At 40.4% G+C, this 17,077-nt stretch overlaps 2 protein-coding genes across 2 annotated transcripts in view; both read right to left on the bottom strand.

The window, feature by feature from the left end:
• The window catches only part of LOC121915551 (calpain-1 catalytic subunit-like), an 8,380-nt gene extending 1,523 nt beyond the window's left edge, over window positions 1-6,857 (bottom strand). The window contains exons 1-8 of the mRNA XM_042439877.1: window positions 6,758-6,857; window positions 5,618-5,814; window positions 4,651-4,674; window positions 2,617-2,822; window positions 1,972-2,014; window positions 1,208-1,276; window positions 765-822; window positions 161-225 (exon numbers count right to left, since the gene is read on the bottom strand). Of these exons, the coding sequence (XP_042295811.1) occupies window positions 161-225; window positions 765-822; window positions 1,208-1,276; window positions 1,972-2,014; window positions 2,617-2,822; window positions 4,651-4,674; window positions 5,618-5,689 (537 nt within the window). The 5' untranslated portion in view covers window positions 5,690-5,814; window positions 6,758-6,857. The remainder of the gene's footprint in view (window positions 1-160; window positions 226-764; window positions 823-1,207; window positions 1,277-1,971; window positions 2,015-2,616; window positions 2,823-4,650; window positions 4,675-5,617; window positions 5,815-6,757) is intronic.
• A 732-nt stretch (window positions 6,858-7,589) lies between these two features.
• On the bottom strand, window positions 7,590-14,776 carry CAPN12 (calpain 12). Its single transcript, XM_042439876.1, has 8 exons — window positions 14,540-14,776; window positions 13,927-14,002; window positions 12,956-13,077; window positions 11,321-11,448; window positions 10,138-10,306; window positions 8,970-9,041; window positions 8,740-8,825; window positions 7,590-7,677 (listed from the first exon to the last, which is right to left on the bottom strand). The coding sequence occupies exons 1-8, from the start codon at window positions 14,774-14,776 to the stop codon at window positions 7,590-7,592; spliced, it is 978 nt and encodes a 325-aa protein (XP_042295810.1).
• Window positions 14,777-17,077: the final 2,301 nt, after the last annotated feature.

Below are 17,077 nucleotides of genomic sequence, written 5' to 3'. Positions count from 1 at the left end.
AAACTTCATTGCTCACACAGAAGTATCTTTGCATCTTGCAGCCTTTTCTTTCACTTAAGAAGACAGTCTTTTGTTTCCAGAGGTGAGGTTTCCATGTGATTAATCCCCACTTCCCATTAACCCATACTGTAGTTCCAATTGCTGCTCTGCAAAAGGATACATCAAAATGCTGAATTATTTTCAGGCAGTCCTCCAGAGAAAAGGCATCTTTCTGCAGTTCCTGGCCTAGAGAAAAAAGTCATGAAAACGCGAGGTCAGTATTACTGCAGCAGGTCTACTGGACAGGATCTGAAGAGATTAAATCAGCATAAAAGGATCCTAGACCCCACCATCCCTGCCTCATCTCCATGAAATGGGTCCAGTAGTTCAGACAGTGATCTCAGAATAAGATTGGTTGCCCTGAAATTCTTCTAGCAGGGCTCTTGTGTCTTTGCAACTCCAGAGGTGGAAGAAATATTTTATATGTAGCAGGGCCATAGCCCCACTATATTCACTAATATAACTAGAAAACAGTTGTTCGTGAAAGCTTAGAGAGCTGCTTTTGCCTGTTAAGTAAATAATACTGAACTAGATTAATGATGTTAAGATCCACCTGAAGGGTTACAGAGTGAGAGTGAGAGAAAAGCCCTGTCCTCTATTCCTTCCAACAAAGGATTGCTTAAGCATCTTCCAGAGCTAAACTTCTAGCACCACCAATATGGGAAAGAACTAAAGGACAGCAGAGAGAGGCTAGCAAGTCAGGGACATCATCACTGGATACTCACCACTGGTGTAAGTGCGGTTCATAAACTCCTTAAATTCCACAGTGCCAATCTTCTTATCCTAAAACAAACAGTCCACAAGTGGGGGTGGAGTGGTGGGGGTGGAAATCACACATCTTGCCTCATGTATCCCATATCCTTCCAGATTGTTACCCTATGAGGTACTTCTTCAAACCAAGCCAAGGCTCTACCTTATTCCTACAGGGGAATCACCTCTATTGGTCCTGTTGCTGTTATGAGTCTTCCAGCTGAATCTGACTTATGATGACCCTGTGACTAGGCTATCTTGGCAAGATTTATTCCATTGCATTCCTCTGAGGCTGAGAGAGTGTGGTGTGCCTCCCAAACTTCTTCCCCTTCCATTTTCACAACCTCTTGTTTCTTCCTTTACTGCTCCTGGTTGCAACTAGAGCACCAGAGCAGTCCTTTACCTTGCACACCTTTACCTGTCTGGCATATTGCTGGAAAGTTATGTCCATCGTCCGGTTTACTCCAGTTTTTTGGGGGGGCTCAACCTTGGAGGAAAAGAAATCTGAATATTATAAATGCAACATATTCAGGTAACTAATTCCCACTTGCTATAGATCCAGAACAGAGTCTCCCAAACAGTTATTTTTCTTGATAGTACAGAGATTAATTCTATCTGCTCCTTGGGCACAATAATTCAGTCTGCAAATGAAGTGCCCATAATACAGTACTCTTCTATTTTAAAAAAAATCAAATACAATCCTAGCGCATGGAAAACACAGTATCAGTTCTAGCTAATCTTTTTTTGTGACATTAGCTTTCTGTGTACAGCAAATGCTTTATATGAAGAAGTGAGTTGTATATTCATATTTAAAGCAACACATCTAGACATACATTTGCCACTCCCATGAGAACTAGACTTCAGTGATAGTTTCTTTTTAAATTCCTCAAGGGAGTATGTTTGAGTATTCATGAGATCATAAAAATCCCAGATAATTCATAGGGCTATTTTAAGTACATTTAATTCTTAGGGCTTTCTCTTTCACCTTTAGGAAATCTAAAATCCATTTTAGAGCAGTTTGAATTAGCAAGTGAGGCACTGCAAGCTTTTACCACAACCCCACCATCAAGTGTCCTTCAGTTTTGGTAAAAGCTCACACAATATTAGTTTCAGGCTCAGCATTTAAATATATGCACCCAACCACATGAAATAGTAATAAAATGTTGCCAAACAAGCCATTACTTTAAGTGTCTTCTCCTCCGCACTGATTTCATCATCAAGTTCCCTAGAAGGCAATTTTACATGGTTAAGAACTTCTGCTCTTGGCAGGAGGCCTTTGCCACACATCCTAAAAGTGACTTCCCAAAGACCCTTCTCTACAGGAGGAGAATGACAGAAATGCACAAGGAAGGGGTGAGTGTGAAAAATATTATCTCTATATTTATAATGCCCAAATAGTACTTGTAAATACAACCTGAGTAGGAAATCATTACTTTTTTGGGCTATAACTTCTGACAACTGTACTCCTAAAAGTAACTTTCCTAAGATCTGGATGGAATTCTTTGCATCAAGTTGTGATGCGAGCCACAGGCCCACATTTTTAAATCTGAGTTTCCCAAATGCCCTTAAATTTAATTGAATAGACCCAAACTCGAAGACATGATTGTGAATCTTGGGGATTAAAATTCCCGTGAGGGCTCCAACCCATAGAAAGCATAATTGTAATTAGGTCACTGCTACATTAAGGAAGTCTCATATCTCTAGGGACTTCACTCTAACTTGATCTGAAGCAGTATCAAATATCTTGAATGACCCAATACCTTTATAGGGTAAGATAACATTGGTATAACTTTATACATTAAAAACCACATTGACTTAAGAACTCACAAGCACTCATGTTTTGTCTCAGTAAAGATGCGGAGGATGAATTCAGCCCCATCGTGATAGAATGTGGTGAAGGGAATAATCATGTAATTTCCAGGAGCTAGCTGGAAGATGCCTGTGATGTCCCTGGATCCCTCAAGGGTTTCATTAACATATTTGAATTTAGAGAGCAGTTCTTTTCTTTGGGTTGCAGTCATCAGCTGTAAAGACTGAGGAAAAATAGTAATACATGAGAAAGAGCAATTTTCGGTCATATAATGCCAATGACATGTCCATAACTGAGGCTAAGTACATATGACATTAAGCATGCTTTTGAGAACAGGAAACTGCTGCCAGTGAAGGGCCTCTTCCGAGTTCAAACAGCTTCAGAGGAGTGATGTTATTAAGATCACAATAAGAAAAAACAGAGGTAAAATCCTTTCTGTCTGCTGTGATCCTGGCCCTAAACCTGTGCTACCATGTCCAGGAAGCTGTGGTGAAGGGAGGGTGCTTGCATGCACGCATGCCACCACACCACAGACCTGCTACAGCTGTGTGTCCAATACCTGCCTCACTCTTGTATCTAGTGAGAAGAGCCCCGTTGCAGCCTGTAAGAGAGAAACAGGGCGCCTAGCTACACCCTTGTGGCCAAGTGCCTCAATCAGACATCACAGGTTGTGGTAGGGAGGGATCTTCCACCAGATGCAACAATGAGGCAGCTGCAAGGTATCTGGGGCCATCTGGTCTGCCAGCTGTTACCAGGGAGATTCCTAGAAATTTCACAGCAAACAGCTTGTCTTTCTAGACCAGGTTAAGACAAGATTAAGCTCCCTTCAGGCAGGGATCAGACCAGACCCACCCAATCTAATTCTGGTCTGCTGGATCCTGGCCCAGGCTAATGCGAGGCCAGGAGGAGCAAAACCCTTTTGCCCCATGTATACAGGATCTCTGAAAATTACCAGTTTGCCATGTGTATACACATCTATAAAAAATGAACATTAATTACAAACATGCATTTAATGTCATGCTAAATTTGATTCATGTTACTACCTTACAGCCACTATGCTGCCCTGAGCCCAACATTTGGTTTAAACAATCAGATTGCTATCTTGGAGCAAATGCATTTGAACCTTGGCTTCACTTACATACTCCAGGGATGAATTGGGGATGGAGCAGACATATAGCAAATATAAAATGGTATGGACAATGTGGAAGTGCCTACTGTGTGTTCAACAGAAACATATGTATGATTTTCCAAGATATTCTGTAGGGGAAAAAATACTTGTACATGTTCTGAAGGATGTGTTAGCTGCATTGCCACAGTGTAGCTCACTGGCCAGCACTCCTTTGGTGCTGCATCGTATGTACGCAGAGGCAAAGGAGTGCCATGACATTGCGTGCTGTGTAGTGTAGCGCATCGTGTCGGAGCTGGGGTGTGCATCATGAGGACCCTATGCCCCGACTCCGCCTCCATGCCAGCCTTTAAGGCCAGTATTCACAGCCCCGAAGTAAGTGTGTTCCTGGGCATTACCATATTTTCTGGCATATAAGACGACCCTCAACTTTTCCAGTTAAAATATAGAGTTTGGGATATACTCGCCGTATAAGACTACCCCTCTATGGCTTTATACAACCTTTACTTCTCTTTCTAATCTAGTGTGGATTCTGCTAGCCATCCAAAATGTACTCCATCACAAACTCAGTCAAATTCAGAGGCATTGTTAGAGGTGTGTAGACCACACTGTATGACAACTCACACAGAGGTGTCACCTGGATTGCAGCAGGTGGGAAAAGGAGTGCTGAAGTGCCAGGTCTGGTGATTTTGCTGGTTGGGTGGGAATGCAAGTGTCCTCCTTTCCCACCTGACCAGCAGCTGTACCAGAACTGGAAAAGGCTGTTGAAGAGGGGAGAGGGGGTGTTAAAAAATTATCCACACTGAGTGTCAAATATATTAGAGATGCTACTGATCACATTTCTCCCTCTCTCCCTCCCTTTCACTTCCAACTGTTGTGATGATAGGAAAATATAATCTCAAATGAAAATCAATTTGATAGTTACCTCTTTGGTTACCTCTTTGGGCACCTGCAAGACAAAATTAGGTGAAGACAGATTAATGCAGAGCAACTAAATATGGAGCTGCATGCAGAAAAACCAGTCCAATCTAACATTAGTATTTTATTTTCTGTTTTAAATTATTGTAAGCTGCCTTGGGCCCCTTGGCAAGAGAAAGGTGGCATAAGATATCAAATAAAAAATAAAATAAAATACAGTACTCTGCCCTTATGTGTGATTTTGGTTTCCATGATTTCAGTTACCTGCTGTCAGCCACAGTCTGAAAATATTATGTAGCCCCCCCCCCCACCTTATTTGTATTTTTGCTCTGTGGTTTCCTGTAACTCAGAGGGAGGTGGGTCTTGAAATGTATCCTCCATGGAAGGGGTAAGGGCTACCATAATAATTTGTTTGGGAGCAAAACATTCTGGAGATGAATAATGTAAGCTTAGGCAAGCCATACAGAACCTAATATTAAGAAGTGATTGTAATAAGGACTGTTCCAAAAGTGAGAATTTACATGGACACTCTAAAGCAGTTTTATGTGAAGTATTATTATTGATTTAACAGAAACTGACAGGTCCTGGGGCAAACCCAACTCATAGTAAGTGTTGCCCAGTGAGTAATACAATTCAAAGCAAGTTTACTTAAAAGTAGATTCCAGTGTATTCAGTATGTTAAGTGTGCATAGCTCTGTAGCTCAGTTTGCCTTCCTTCCTCTCCTACTCTTGTCAGGAGCAAATTTTTCAGCTGCAGTAAGAACAGAAACAGTAAAGTATATGTAGGCAATACATCAGGGAAGATGATGGAACAGAGCGGTGGCCTTCTGGAAGATCAGTTTGAGTGGGCCCTGGCATTTTTATTTAGTCATCCCTCCTGGAACCTCATTAATAAATTATTGAAACTTCACTAATAATAGTTGATAACTGAACAGTGGATCCTGAGATTCATCTGCCCATAGTTGGTTCCATACCTTGTAGATGTGCAAGTAGAGATGCAGCAGGTCCTTTCCGTCTGGTTTGCCCTTGCGCCAGTTCTTCTGCATCAAGGAGACAATAAGGGTGCAGCTAGACTTCTGGGGTTGATATTTCTTTCCCTTAGGGTCCCATTCTGCCTTGTCTGGCTCCCGCAATGAAACAATGTATTGAGGGTTATTCCAGAAGTTTTTATCTACACAATAGAGAAGACAGGAGTATCAAAATTAGTTGTAAACCCATTTGGATATCCAGATGTACTGGACAGCAGAACTCCACTACAATTCCTCTTTTAAACATGCCTGCTCCATTACTAATTCTTGAACAGAGGCAGAAGGTGTATCCAGACTGCACAAGTTACCACAGGGTATACCATTCTAACATCCATGGCCTTGTTCTATGTAACCCCACAATTTGTCATGAGTTACATGCAGCCCCCCAAAAAACATTATGAGGCCACAAGTACCTCCCAAATTATTTAAAAACATGGGCAAATTCTCCCCATCCCCATATTTCTTAGGATGGAAGGGACAATGTTACCTCCCTTCTCCCCACTCAGGCCATTTTAGATGCCCTTTTAAAAGCAAGCAATGAATCTGAAGTTGACTTCTGTCTGATGTCCTGTTTTAAATGTGGGACTAAAATGGCCTGCGAGCAAAAACCTGACAAAAACAGAGAAAATAAAAAGGTACAAATAATATTGAGGGCAAGGACATTGTGATATGGCAAGAGGAGGATGCCTTCCTAGATACTCTTGGAGAGCTAATGCCGCCAACTCCCAAACATTGCCAGTTGTCCACTCCTCCTCTAGTTCTACTAGAGAGAATAGGTTTGCCTAGTCAGGCCCTTCTCAGACTCTGAGATTTTAGCACCAAACCTTGAGACATGCTGCATCGACACTGCAGAAATAATCTAGGTTGACACCACTTTAAATGTCCTGGCCCCATGCTCTGCAATTCTGGGAATTATAGATTGGTGATATTGGAATAAAAATCTATCAAGTGTGTGTGTGTGTGTGTGTGTGTGTATCTATATCTCACATTTTAAATCTTTCCTAATAAAATATACAGTACTCCAGAAGAAACACCACACCACAAACACCAACAATCAGCTTCAACCAACATGAGCCCAAAGATTACCCCATACGTTGCTACCATAATTAACACCCTTGATCCAGTGTCCATGGTGAGTTGTAGGTTTCCAAGAATAATGGTCTCCCTTTTCTTTTAGTGTACTGATGCTTAAATGGCAGATATCCAGTTGCTGAAAACGCAGTTGAAAATCACTCAGCTCCATCCTAGTTAAGCAGAAGCAAAACAGAGACTATAAAAATGTACTGATAAAACAGGGTTGTGAAATTAGTACAGTGTACCGGAGTTGCCACTGACTGTCCACTCAGACTATAAACCCATTATACATCATTTTCAAAGGCTCTTGTGGGTTGAGAGGTGATAAAACAAATGTTTTAAATAAATAAAATAACATTAACCCACAGTCAGTGTTGAAGAAATAGTGTGGAGACAAGCAGGAAGTCCTAAACATTTGTGAACAAATGTGGAGGGACGCATGTACAAGAAATCCTCTGGGATGCTGTTGATTTATTTGAATCAATTATAGAAAATGGATTGTGAAGACACAATCAGTGATGGTTCCAAAAGCATAACACAGACTGATAACATTGGGTTGGTTTAATGATGGCTTTACTTACAATGTCTAACCATGAAGAGATACAGTATAAAGGAATCCAAGCATCTTTGAGACCGAGAAAAAGACATTTCTAGCATAAGCTTTTATGGATTCCAGTCCACTTCATCATAAGTACCAAACAAGAGTCCATGAAAGATTAAGCTACAATTTTCCCCCTCAGTCTTGAGTGTACTACAGGATTCTTTTATTGAGTGTACTATAGGATTTCTCAATTTATATTGAAACAGACTAAGTCTTTCAGTGTCTAACAACATTAGAAAACTCTTACCAGAATTCACCGTCATCCTTGTTTTCTTTTTCCTCAATCAGTGTTTTCTGGTGCTCTGAATCAACCTTGGACCACATTTCTGAACTAAAGCAAAGAGAAGAGAATAGGAATAAGGTTAGAACTTTTGTTTTATGACTAGAGCATCAATCAATTAAGAGGTATCATCAACATAGAGAGTTGCTGTTGGCTGACCTCAAGTTGGCCTTGACCCATGACAACACTGTGCATGAGACATCTCCAAACCCCACTGTCCTCCATTGCTCTGTTTAAGTCCTGTAGCTTCATGCCCATGACTTCCCTAATTGAATCTAGCCATCTGGTGTACAGTCTTCCTCTTTTTCTCCTATCCTCTACCATTCCAAGCGTTAGTGTCTTTTTGAGTGAGTCATGTCTTCTCATGATGTAGCCAAAAATACGACAACCTCAGTTAAGTCATCTTGGCTTCTAAGGAGATTTCTAGCTTGATCTGTGCAAGGGCCCATTGGTTTGTCATTTTGGTTGTCCATGGTATCTTCAACAGCACTCTTCTTCAGCACCACATCTTAAATGAGTTAATTTTCTTCTATCTGCTTTCTTCACTGTACAGCTCTCACAGCATACATAGTGATAGTGAATACTACGGTCTGGACAATTCTGACTTTGGTGCTCAGTTGTTATATCTTTACCCTTTAGGATCTTATCTAGTTCTTTCATAGCTGCCCTTCCCATTTCTAGCTATCTTCTTATTTCTTGGCTGCAGTCTCCATTCTGATCGATGTTGTCTAGGTTGAACTTATGTATTTCTTCTCTTCATTATTTTTGTTTTCTTTATGTTCAGTATTAGGCCTGCCTTTGCATTTACATCTTTAGCATTCCATAGCAATTGTTCCAGGTTTATGATGCTTTCCACTAGTAATATGGTATCATCGGCTATCTTAGATTGTTGGTGTTCCTTCCTCCCTGTATTCATCCCTCCTTCTTCTGCATTTAAGTCAACATGGAGAGAACCACTACTAATCTTAAGCACATGTAACCTAGCTAAACCTATCACTGTCAGGGTAGAATGTCTATGATAGCCAGAACCTATTTTGCAATATGCCCTGCTGTAGTATCTAGCAGCCCCTGTTTCCTCTCTCTCTGCCCACAGTATCCATTTGGCATTTTCACCTGTCACTCCAGTTGCCTGTCCACTCTGTGTGGCCCCAGGGATTCCGTAGTTTCACCAGCCTCACCTTCTTGCCTTCTATGGTGAGCTAGGAATGAATACAAATATGTGTGGTTGTGTCACATGTTTCCCATTTTATAGAAGCTCTTAGCAGTATCAAAAACCACAGATGTTCTGGGTTGTTTCCTTCTCTACATTTTTTAGAAAATGCTGATCTGGTTCCAAGACATACCTTGTGGGTCCCAATGATGGAGTAGGCATGTCCACCCTGCAGCCCCTTTGAGTCCACTACACCTTTAAAATCCTGGGGGAAACCAAAATTTCACATAGTAAAAAAATCAATAGTTGCCAACAACAGGGTCAATTAATCTTAAAAACCTTAAATATACAGTATTACATATTATTTTTGAGACCAAAACAAAAAGATTCTCACCCACATGGAAAACCTCTATGTTTTTACTAAGGATATGTATCAACTACTGTAGCAAGCAGCCTGAATCAAGGTAGATGTATTCATTTATAACTCTTCCATATTTCCAATCACTACTTAGAAGATTACTAAGGTGGTTTTTAAACTGTAATTACACTTGGAAAAAAGTGGGTTTGGCAATACGTATTGCACACCTCCGCCTCCAACCCATAGCTGTGACATTCCCCAACCACAATTAGGTTTTAATTGTTGGAGGGAACTCATCAATGAGTTGTCAATAGTGTAAATGCCCAGGTGTGAAACATCGCTGCCAAGGTAGTTATGTTACTGCCAGTTATGTGGTGTCAGTGTTTTCTCCTCTCTCCTTGTCCCCCTTCCCGCTGTTATTCCCAACCAAACTGATTACTTTCCCCCATTTCTTTTATTGTTAAACTTTTATTTTCTACTCACTGTATATTGCTGTAGTAGAGCTCTGGAATTGCATAACTTAAAAGAAATTTTTAAAAATACTAAAAGGTGTGCTGTGTAGGACCTGAGGCAGAGAGGCTGGTTTAAAGGAGACTCAGGAAGAGAGCATCAGCCCTGGTTGTGCAATTCGGAAGACGTGTAATATTGGAGCTCTGGACACAGTATGTACAGCTTTTAATTGTTTTTAATTTTTTATTGTGATTTAATTTTATTTTATCTAGCAAGTCTCACCTTTTGGGGAGAAAGGTAGTATAGAAGTTAATTAATTAATTAATTAATTAAATATTGTTGGAAGAAACTTATACATTCTCTTTCCCCTCATTATATAGATAGGGATTTCTATTTAGGTATCTCTCTCTTTCAGACTAACTGTCTCTCTAGTTACCTTTTAATGTTGGGATTTCCATTAAGCTAATTTAAATTATATATGCACTGAATAGGAAATGATACTGTACATAGTCCTAAGCCAGATCAGCACCCATGCAAACCACCATTCACTTACGGAGATGCCTGCTCCCAGCAAGGACTTCCTTTCCAGTGCCATCTCAATGGTCTCAAAAAGCTTTTTTTGTTTTTGTTTCAGGTTTATTCTCACCCCAATTCCACCAGTTAAATCCACAAAGGCCTCATTCAGCCATCCACCATCTATGGCTTCATATGAGCCATTAAGTCTGTGCAGAAAGAGAAAGAGAAAAACAGTACAAATTAGAAGCATGCTAAAATGTATTAAAGCAAGGGTAAATCCAAAACTCTAGCAATAATGCACAACATAACTAAGTCCTTGTGTGCCAGTTGTGCATTGCCAGTCAGCTGACTTTCTAGGTATACATTTGTTAGGATCATTTTACAGACTTAAGTTCTGCAAGACTATGCAGCCACAAGCTGGGAAAGCTCTCTTAATTCTCTCATTTCTCATCAACAAACTGTTGAATTTTTTAAAAGGCAATATTGGACCTCTATTTTTATATAGAAAGCAGTTCCTAGTGAAACAAAGTCCATAGATTTCTCATCATGTTTTGAGACTTCTCTATAGGGTTAAATATCAGCAGTACTAGCATTAGCTTTTTGATGTCCCATAATGCCAGTTCTGTTCAGAGCTCAAGAGCAACAAGTTACTAATAACAACCATAATTAACTAATTCCCTTTTTTCAGGCAGCAAGAGCACCGTATAAGGAGGACACCTTTCAAAAGTATTGTAAGAAATGAGTGGAACTTTTCTTGCTTAACGTAAAGAGTAAAGGTTCCAGTTGCTTCCAAATGTTAGTTTTGAAGGGCATTTTAGAGACATTTTCCAAGTTTTATGGCAATCTCTAGGTTCTTTCTTTCAAAAAAGTAACAGCATAATAGAAAACCCAGCATTTGGCACTATGTGTAAAACAACAAAATTAGTTACTTTGTCAACATTACAACAAGCAATAACACCAAATCACCTTTCAAACGTTGTATTGAAGAATAGACACAAATTGCAGCACTTTTCAAAAATAACTTTCTAAGCTTTGATTCTCCTGCTTGGTGCAGATGCTAAAAATCCCAAACCACCCAATTTGCTTCTGAGCCTTGACGTCTTAATGCACATGACATGCCACAATGTACGTAAAAGTAAAGGCACAGGCAATACAGCATTATATTGCATAAGTTGCTCATCCACCTGAGAATCTGCATAAAGAAATTCTGCCAAACTCACTTGGCATAAGCTTTCTCCAGCAAAGGCATCCAGAAGTCATCATTGTGTCCTGCAAAGCGTAGCTCTCCATTCAAAACAGGCAGGAGGTCATCCACCACCACATCCACCCACCGGCCATATTGCCAGAACTGGAGAAACAGGAATCAGAGAGCCTGTGTCACTCACACTGAAGTGTGCATACACTTTGCCCAAGAGACAGAATCTGTCCAAAGGAGGCACTGATGTTGGATTTTCCAGTGGAACAGAGAAGGGACAGCAGGGCACATCTTACTGAAGGCTTGATGTAGATTTTAACGTAATAATGTTTCCAAAAACCTTTCCTGTTTAACAGAACCTAAATAGACTTTATTGTATTCTCTGCCTGTGGCTTTTACAGTTACTTATCTTCTGTTTCTATCTGCAAAGCTAGAACTTTGGATTGAAATGCCTCCAGTAACCTTGAGCAGCTCAGTGTGAAAATAGGGGAAAGAAATTGAATATAGTCTGCCCTTCCCATATGTGGGGGATCCATTCCAGAACCCCTGCATATGAGAAAAAAAAATAACTATGCTCAAGTCCCATTTGTTTGTATGGTGGCACATGTCTCTGGAGCGTGTGTCATTTTATCCCTTGCTGCGTCCTGCATGCGTATGCTGAAAACTGCATATGGGAAGTCCGCGTATGGCAAGGGCAGACTGTAATGGAATCTTAGATTTGGAAGGGGCCACAGAGACTATCTAGACCAGTGGTCCCCAATCCTTTTTGGGCTACCCCCCTTTCCTTTTGGGCAGCAACCCCAGCGCCCCTCCAGCACATATGTTTTGATATTAGGTTTACTGTTCTCCATGTAGTCATGTGGTCTCTGACAATACTGTCACCTCTGTTTAAAGACCTGTAAAGATGAAGAGGCCACCACCCTCCAAGACAATCTATTCCACTGCTGAACAGCTCTTACAGAAAAGAACATTCTTCCTAATGTTTAACTGGAATCTTTTTTTTCTTTAATTTGAATCAACTAAAAATATGCTTTGAATTGTTCTATTGTTTTCATAGAATTATGGAATCATAGAGTTGGAAAAGACCGCAAGGGCCATCCAGTCCAACCCCATTCTGCCATGCAGGAACTTTCAATCAAAGCATACCCAACAGATGGCCATCCAGCCTCTGCTTAAAGACCTCCAAGGAAGGAGACTCCACTACACTCCGATGGATGAGTGTGTTCCACTGTTGAACAGCCCTTACTCTCAGGAAGTTCTTCTTAATGTTGAGGTGGAATCTCTTTTCCTGAAGCTTGCATCCATTGCTCCATTGTCCTAGTCTCCGGAGCAGCAGAAAACAAGTCAGCTCCCTCCTCAGTATGACATCCCTTCAAATACTTAAAGAGGGCTATCATATCACCTCTTAGCCTTCTCTTCTCCAGGCTAAACATCCCCAGCTCCTTAAGTCATTCCTCATAGGGCTTCATGGTTTCCAGACCTTTCACCATTTTAGTCACCCTCCTTTGGATCCGTTCCAGTTTTTCAATATCCTTTTAAAATTGTGGTGCCCAGAACTGGACATAATATTCCAGGTGGGGCTTGACCAAAGCATTCTCCAAATGAGTTCTGATTTTACATCTACGATGTTTTGTGGAGGACAGAATTTCACCAAACTCACCTGGAAATGGAAGATGCCAGCATATTCCCTCTCCTCAAAACTTTGATCTAGAGGGACCACCCTTGCCAAGAGCTGAGGGTGAAAGGTGAGGGATGCAGCGGCTGCCATGAACCAGCAATCACCTGTAGCAGATGGAAGGGCTGGGATTTATTTTGTGCTACCATTTGAAAAAGATTATCATCATGACATCTCAAGAAATTAACATCATGACACTTCAAGAGATTAAACATCCAGTATCCCAATTCTCAAAGCAAGAATCAATCTCTGACCATTGTTTCCCATAATTACATATACTTAAAGATTTTTCTCTCCCTGTTGTATGTTCTGTTCATTTAAGTGTGAAACTGCTTATTGTGTATATGTTAAATGTGCCTGTGTGTTACCATTCAAATTATCAATCAATCAATGTGACGTTGAAGGCTTTCATGGCATCCATATTTTTTTGTGCATTTTTCAGGCCATGTTCTATAAGAGTTTGTGTCTAACATTTCACCAGCATCTCTGGCTGGCATCTTCAGAGAATGCCATTCTCTGAAGATGCATCCTCTGAAGATGCCAGCCACAGATGCTGGCGAAACATCAGAAACAAACTCTTCTAGAATATGGCCACAGAGCCTGGGAAAAACAAAACCAAAAAACCCTATAAATCCAATCAGTTTGATGTTTTTCTCGAATGCATTTATTTTCTTGTAGGTTGGTCTGGAATTACAGGGGAGTTTTTTTGGTGTAGAATTCCTAACCTAGCCGTCAACAGTTAATAATATAGACTTCACATCTTTTCACCGGCCACAAAACGTTTGAGTCAGTGCAATATAGCTACAGTGGCAGCTATTCTAATTATTTTGTAGCTGTTAAAGGAAAGGAGTCCTGCAAAAGACGAAAACAAAACAAAACAAAGGCTGGAAAATTTAATAATGAAAAATGAGGCTACCATAGAGAGTGGGTTAAATTTAATTTGATCTGTATCTTACCCAGTGTGGTCTGAAGAACATCATGTCGAGTCATTCCTTTCTCCATAAATTTGGGGGTTCCATGCTCGCAGATGTCCTGTATAGACAGTAAAACTTTTGTGTTTATTAAGGTTGTTATTTTGTTAAATACACACACACACTTCACATACTGGAGATCCCATCAGTTTTATTTGTCATTTTTAAAAATCCTAACTTGCCTCCAGTAAATTTAGGAATGGTGATTTGTTAGCCTAATAAATCTGGGGGCTCAGAATGACATTTAACTCTCACCTATAACACTATTTTCTTTAATCTACAACACTACATTGATAGTAAACTGTGGAAGAATGAAAGGAGACAATGTCCCACATGCATGCTGTGTTATGGCCCCCAAACCTTTATTTCTTAAAAAAAACAAACCCAATGCATTTTGGCCTTATCACCAACTGGCCTTCTTCAGGAGCGATGTCCTGAAATTTCTAGAGTTGCAGTCTGCATTCTCCATCAGAGTAGACCTTTTGAGTATTAAAAGGAAGGACACTGTGAATAACTTTTTTCCAGATTTTTGCTCTGTCCCTGCCTGTGATAACTATTAACCCAGATACAAAACAAGACTGACTTATTTCTAACTCACCTTTGGCCTCTTCCAAGTAGTCTTTTGGGAGACCCAGGTGCGAGGTCCCAGTTTATCATATCCGAGTGATTCTGAAGAGGCTTTGAAGTAAGGATCTGTGAAAAGTTTTCCCTTTCGGAGGTACTCTTCCTTCAGTTTGTAGTAATTTTGTTCAGGGTGGAAATCCAGAACACAGCCATCTTCACTGATGGTACTAGGGACCTTATGGAGACAAATAGTGACACCAGTGGGAGCCATGGCTGAGTCAAGCTGTGGCTATTCTATTTTCTGGGGTCATTTTATAGTGTACAAGGACAATGTTTATCTTGGGTGTGTACAGAGGTACCTCCTTTTTTCTGTGCTCAGTCCAAAATTTTGTTCATGCCAGGAAAAACCCACACAGGATCAGTTTCCTCAAAGGAACAATACTACAGATAAGGTAACTTTTAAATCACCAGGTGACATCTGTCACCAGAGCAAAGGTGGGGCAAAGCAGCAAAATCAGATGTCAGCCTGAATCCTACTAGTAATCCAATTAAAGTGGGACTCATTGAATTAATTGCTGAAAGCTGAGTCAGCACTATGCAAACTCCATTGATTCAGTAGGTCTACTTGGGATTTGCAATATAGATTGGTTCCCTGGCATATAGGAATAGCATTTGGCCTTAATGAAATTTCTCTGTGCCATGACAATCCAGTCTGAAAAATATGAAGGCCCAAGCCAACCTAGCTTCATCATGGCTGAATTGTTTACTAGTGACAGATGAGAGAGAAAATGCATGTGCTTGCAGACACTATTGGTTATTGACATACATGGCATAGATGTCAATCCTGGAAGAGGAGGCAAGGCAGACTAGCAGACTAGCTGCTGCACTCCACCACAATGCTGTGTAGTTTTGGAGATGCACCATGATGTACTGGTATTTTGGGTTTTGCCTTTTATTACTCATGGCAACCTATATATAGTTTGGTCCACGAGTCAAAACATCTTCCCTGCCCCTGACCTAGGAGAATCCATGAAAGCATCTTATGAAAACTGACCAGCCAAAGAGTCAAAATCTTGTTTGAGGATATTTTCTACCATTAGTGATCTTCTCTCAGAAGATCCCTAGTAAATATCCAAAGCAAACCCAAGAATGATGCTAGAAACAGCCATCCAAGAGCAAAGACAAGTGTCTCTGCCTAGCAAGGAAGTTCCCCAGCTTCTTGAAAGAGTCAGAGAAAATGTAAATGTAAATGTTTCATTTGCAATTAGACCGATAAAATATGTTCACATAAAACCCACAAAAAACTAAAATATGTTCTGTTTACAAATCATATGTATCTTAATTGGGACATTTTAATTGAACTAAAGCAACATTTACAAGGTAGGTGTTGGTCTTTGTGTTGACCCAAGATTTCAGCTAGAGGTCAAGGTGACTATAGGAGGCCTTCCCTTATCGTTTCAATAAAATAAAATCTATTTCCCTCTAGCAGTGATTTATCTCTTTCAGTGTGGCAGATCTCCCCAAATGATTAAATTACTCAGATGTATGGGGAGAGAATTTTGCTTGGATGCTCATTCTTTGATTCCTGTTGGGTTTCGATTGTCCAATTGCTTTCAGCATAACAACTGAGAGGTTGCAGAAGTATGAGGGCTGCATGCATAAGCAACCCTTCCTTTTCAAGTATGTTTGTTGCAGAGGTTTTTAAAACTACTTTTGTGTTGACAATTCATGGTGACCCTATGGATGAGACATCTCCAACCTTTCTCCCATCCCCAACCTTTCTGCTCAGTTCCTACAGGTTTAGGGCAACCTCCCTGGTCAAATCTAACCATCTGGCATGCGGTCATCCTCTCTTTCTACTACCTTCTACTTTTCCTAGCATTATTGTCTTTTCGAATAAGTCATTCCTTCTCATGATGTGTCCAAAGTTTAGCCAACTTGGCTTCCAAAGAGAGTCCAGGCTTGATCTGATCAAGGACCCATTTGCTTATCTTTTTGGCCATCTGTGGTATCCTCAGCACTCTTCTCCACATCTCAAATGAGTTAATTCTCTTTATATTCACTTTCTTCACTGTCCAGCTATCACATCTGAACATAGTGGTTAGGAATAGCTTGGCTTGGACAGTCCTAACCTTGGTGTTCAATGCCATATCTTTGCATTTTAGGATCTTGTCTAGTTCTTTCATTGCCCTTCCCATTCCTGATCTTCTGATTTCCTGACTGCGGTCTCCGTTTTGATCAATGTTTGATCCAAGATATGAGAAATCTTTGACTCTTTCATAGGATGAATACTGAACCTATTTTGGAGAGAGAGTTCAGAACATGTACACCTTCTGTAGGGTCTGGACAAAACCCAAGACAAGTAAACTACTCTATAGTAAAGGGAAATTGATTTATAGGTAGTCCTATTTTAACATCTAGCCCCTAAATACAGGAACACAAAGCACAGTGAGAAGGAACAAGTGAGAAACAATGGAAAAAATGTCTTTATTTTTTCATAATTACATCCACCTCTCTTTTTAAAACTATGCCATATCGCAGGTGGTACTGATTGCCTCTGTCCCAGCAAAGA

Source organism: Sceloporus undulatus, chromosome 9 (genome assembly GCF_019175285.1).
Source record: "Sceloporus undulatus isolate JIND9_A2432 ecotype Alabama chromosome 9, SceUnd_v1.1, whole genome shotgun sequence".
In the NCBI taxonomy this organism is placed as follows: Eukaryota; Metazoa; Chordata; class Lepidosauria; order Squamata; family Phrynosomatidae; genus Sceloporus; species Sceloporus undulatus.
Note: the sequence above shows the minus strand (reverse complement) of the source record. Positions and strands in the feature narration are given on the sequence as shown.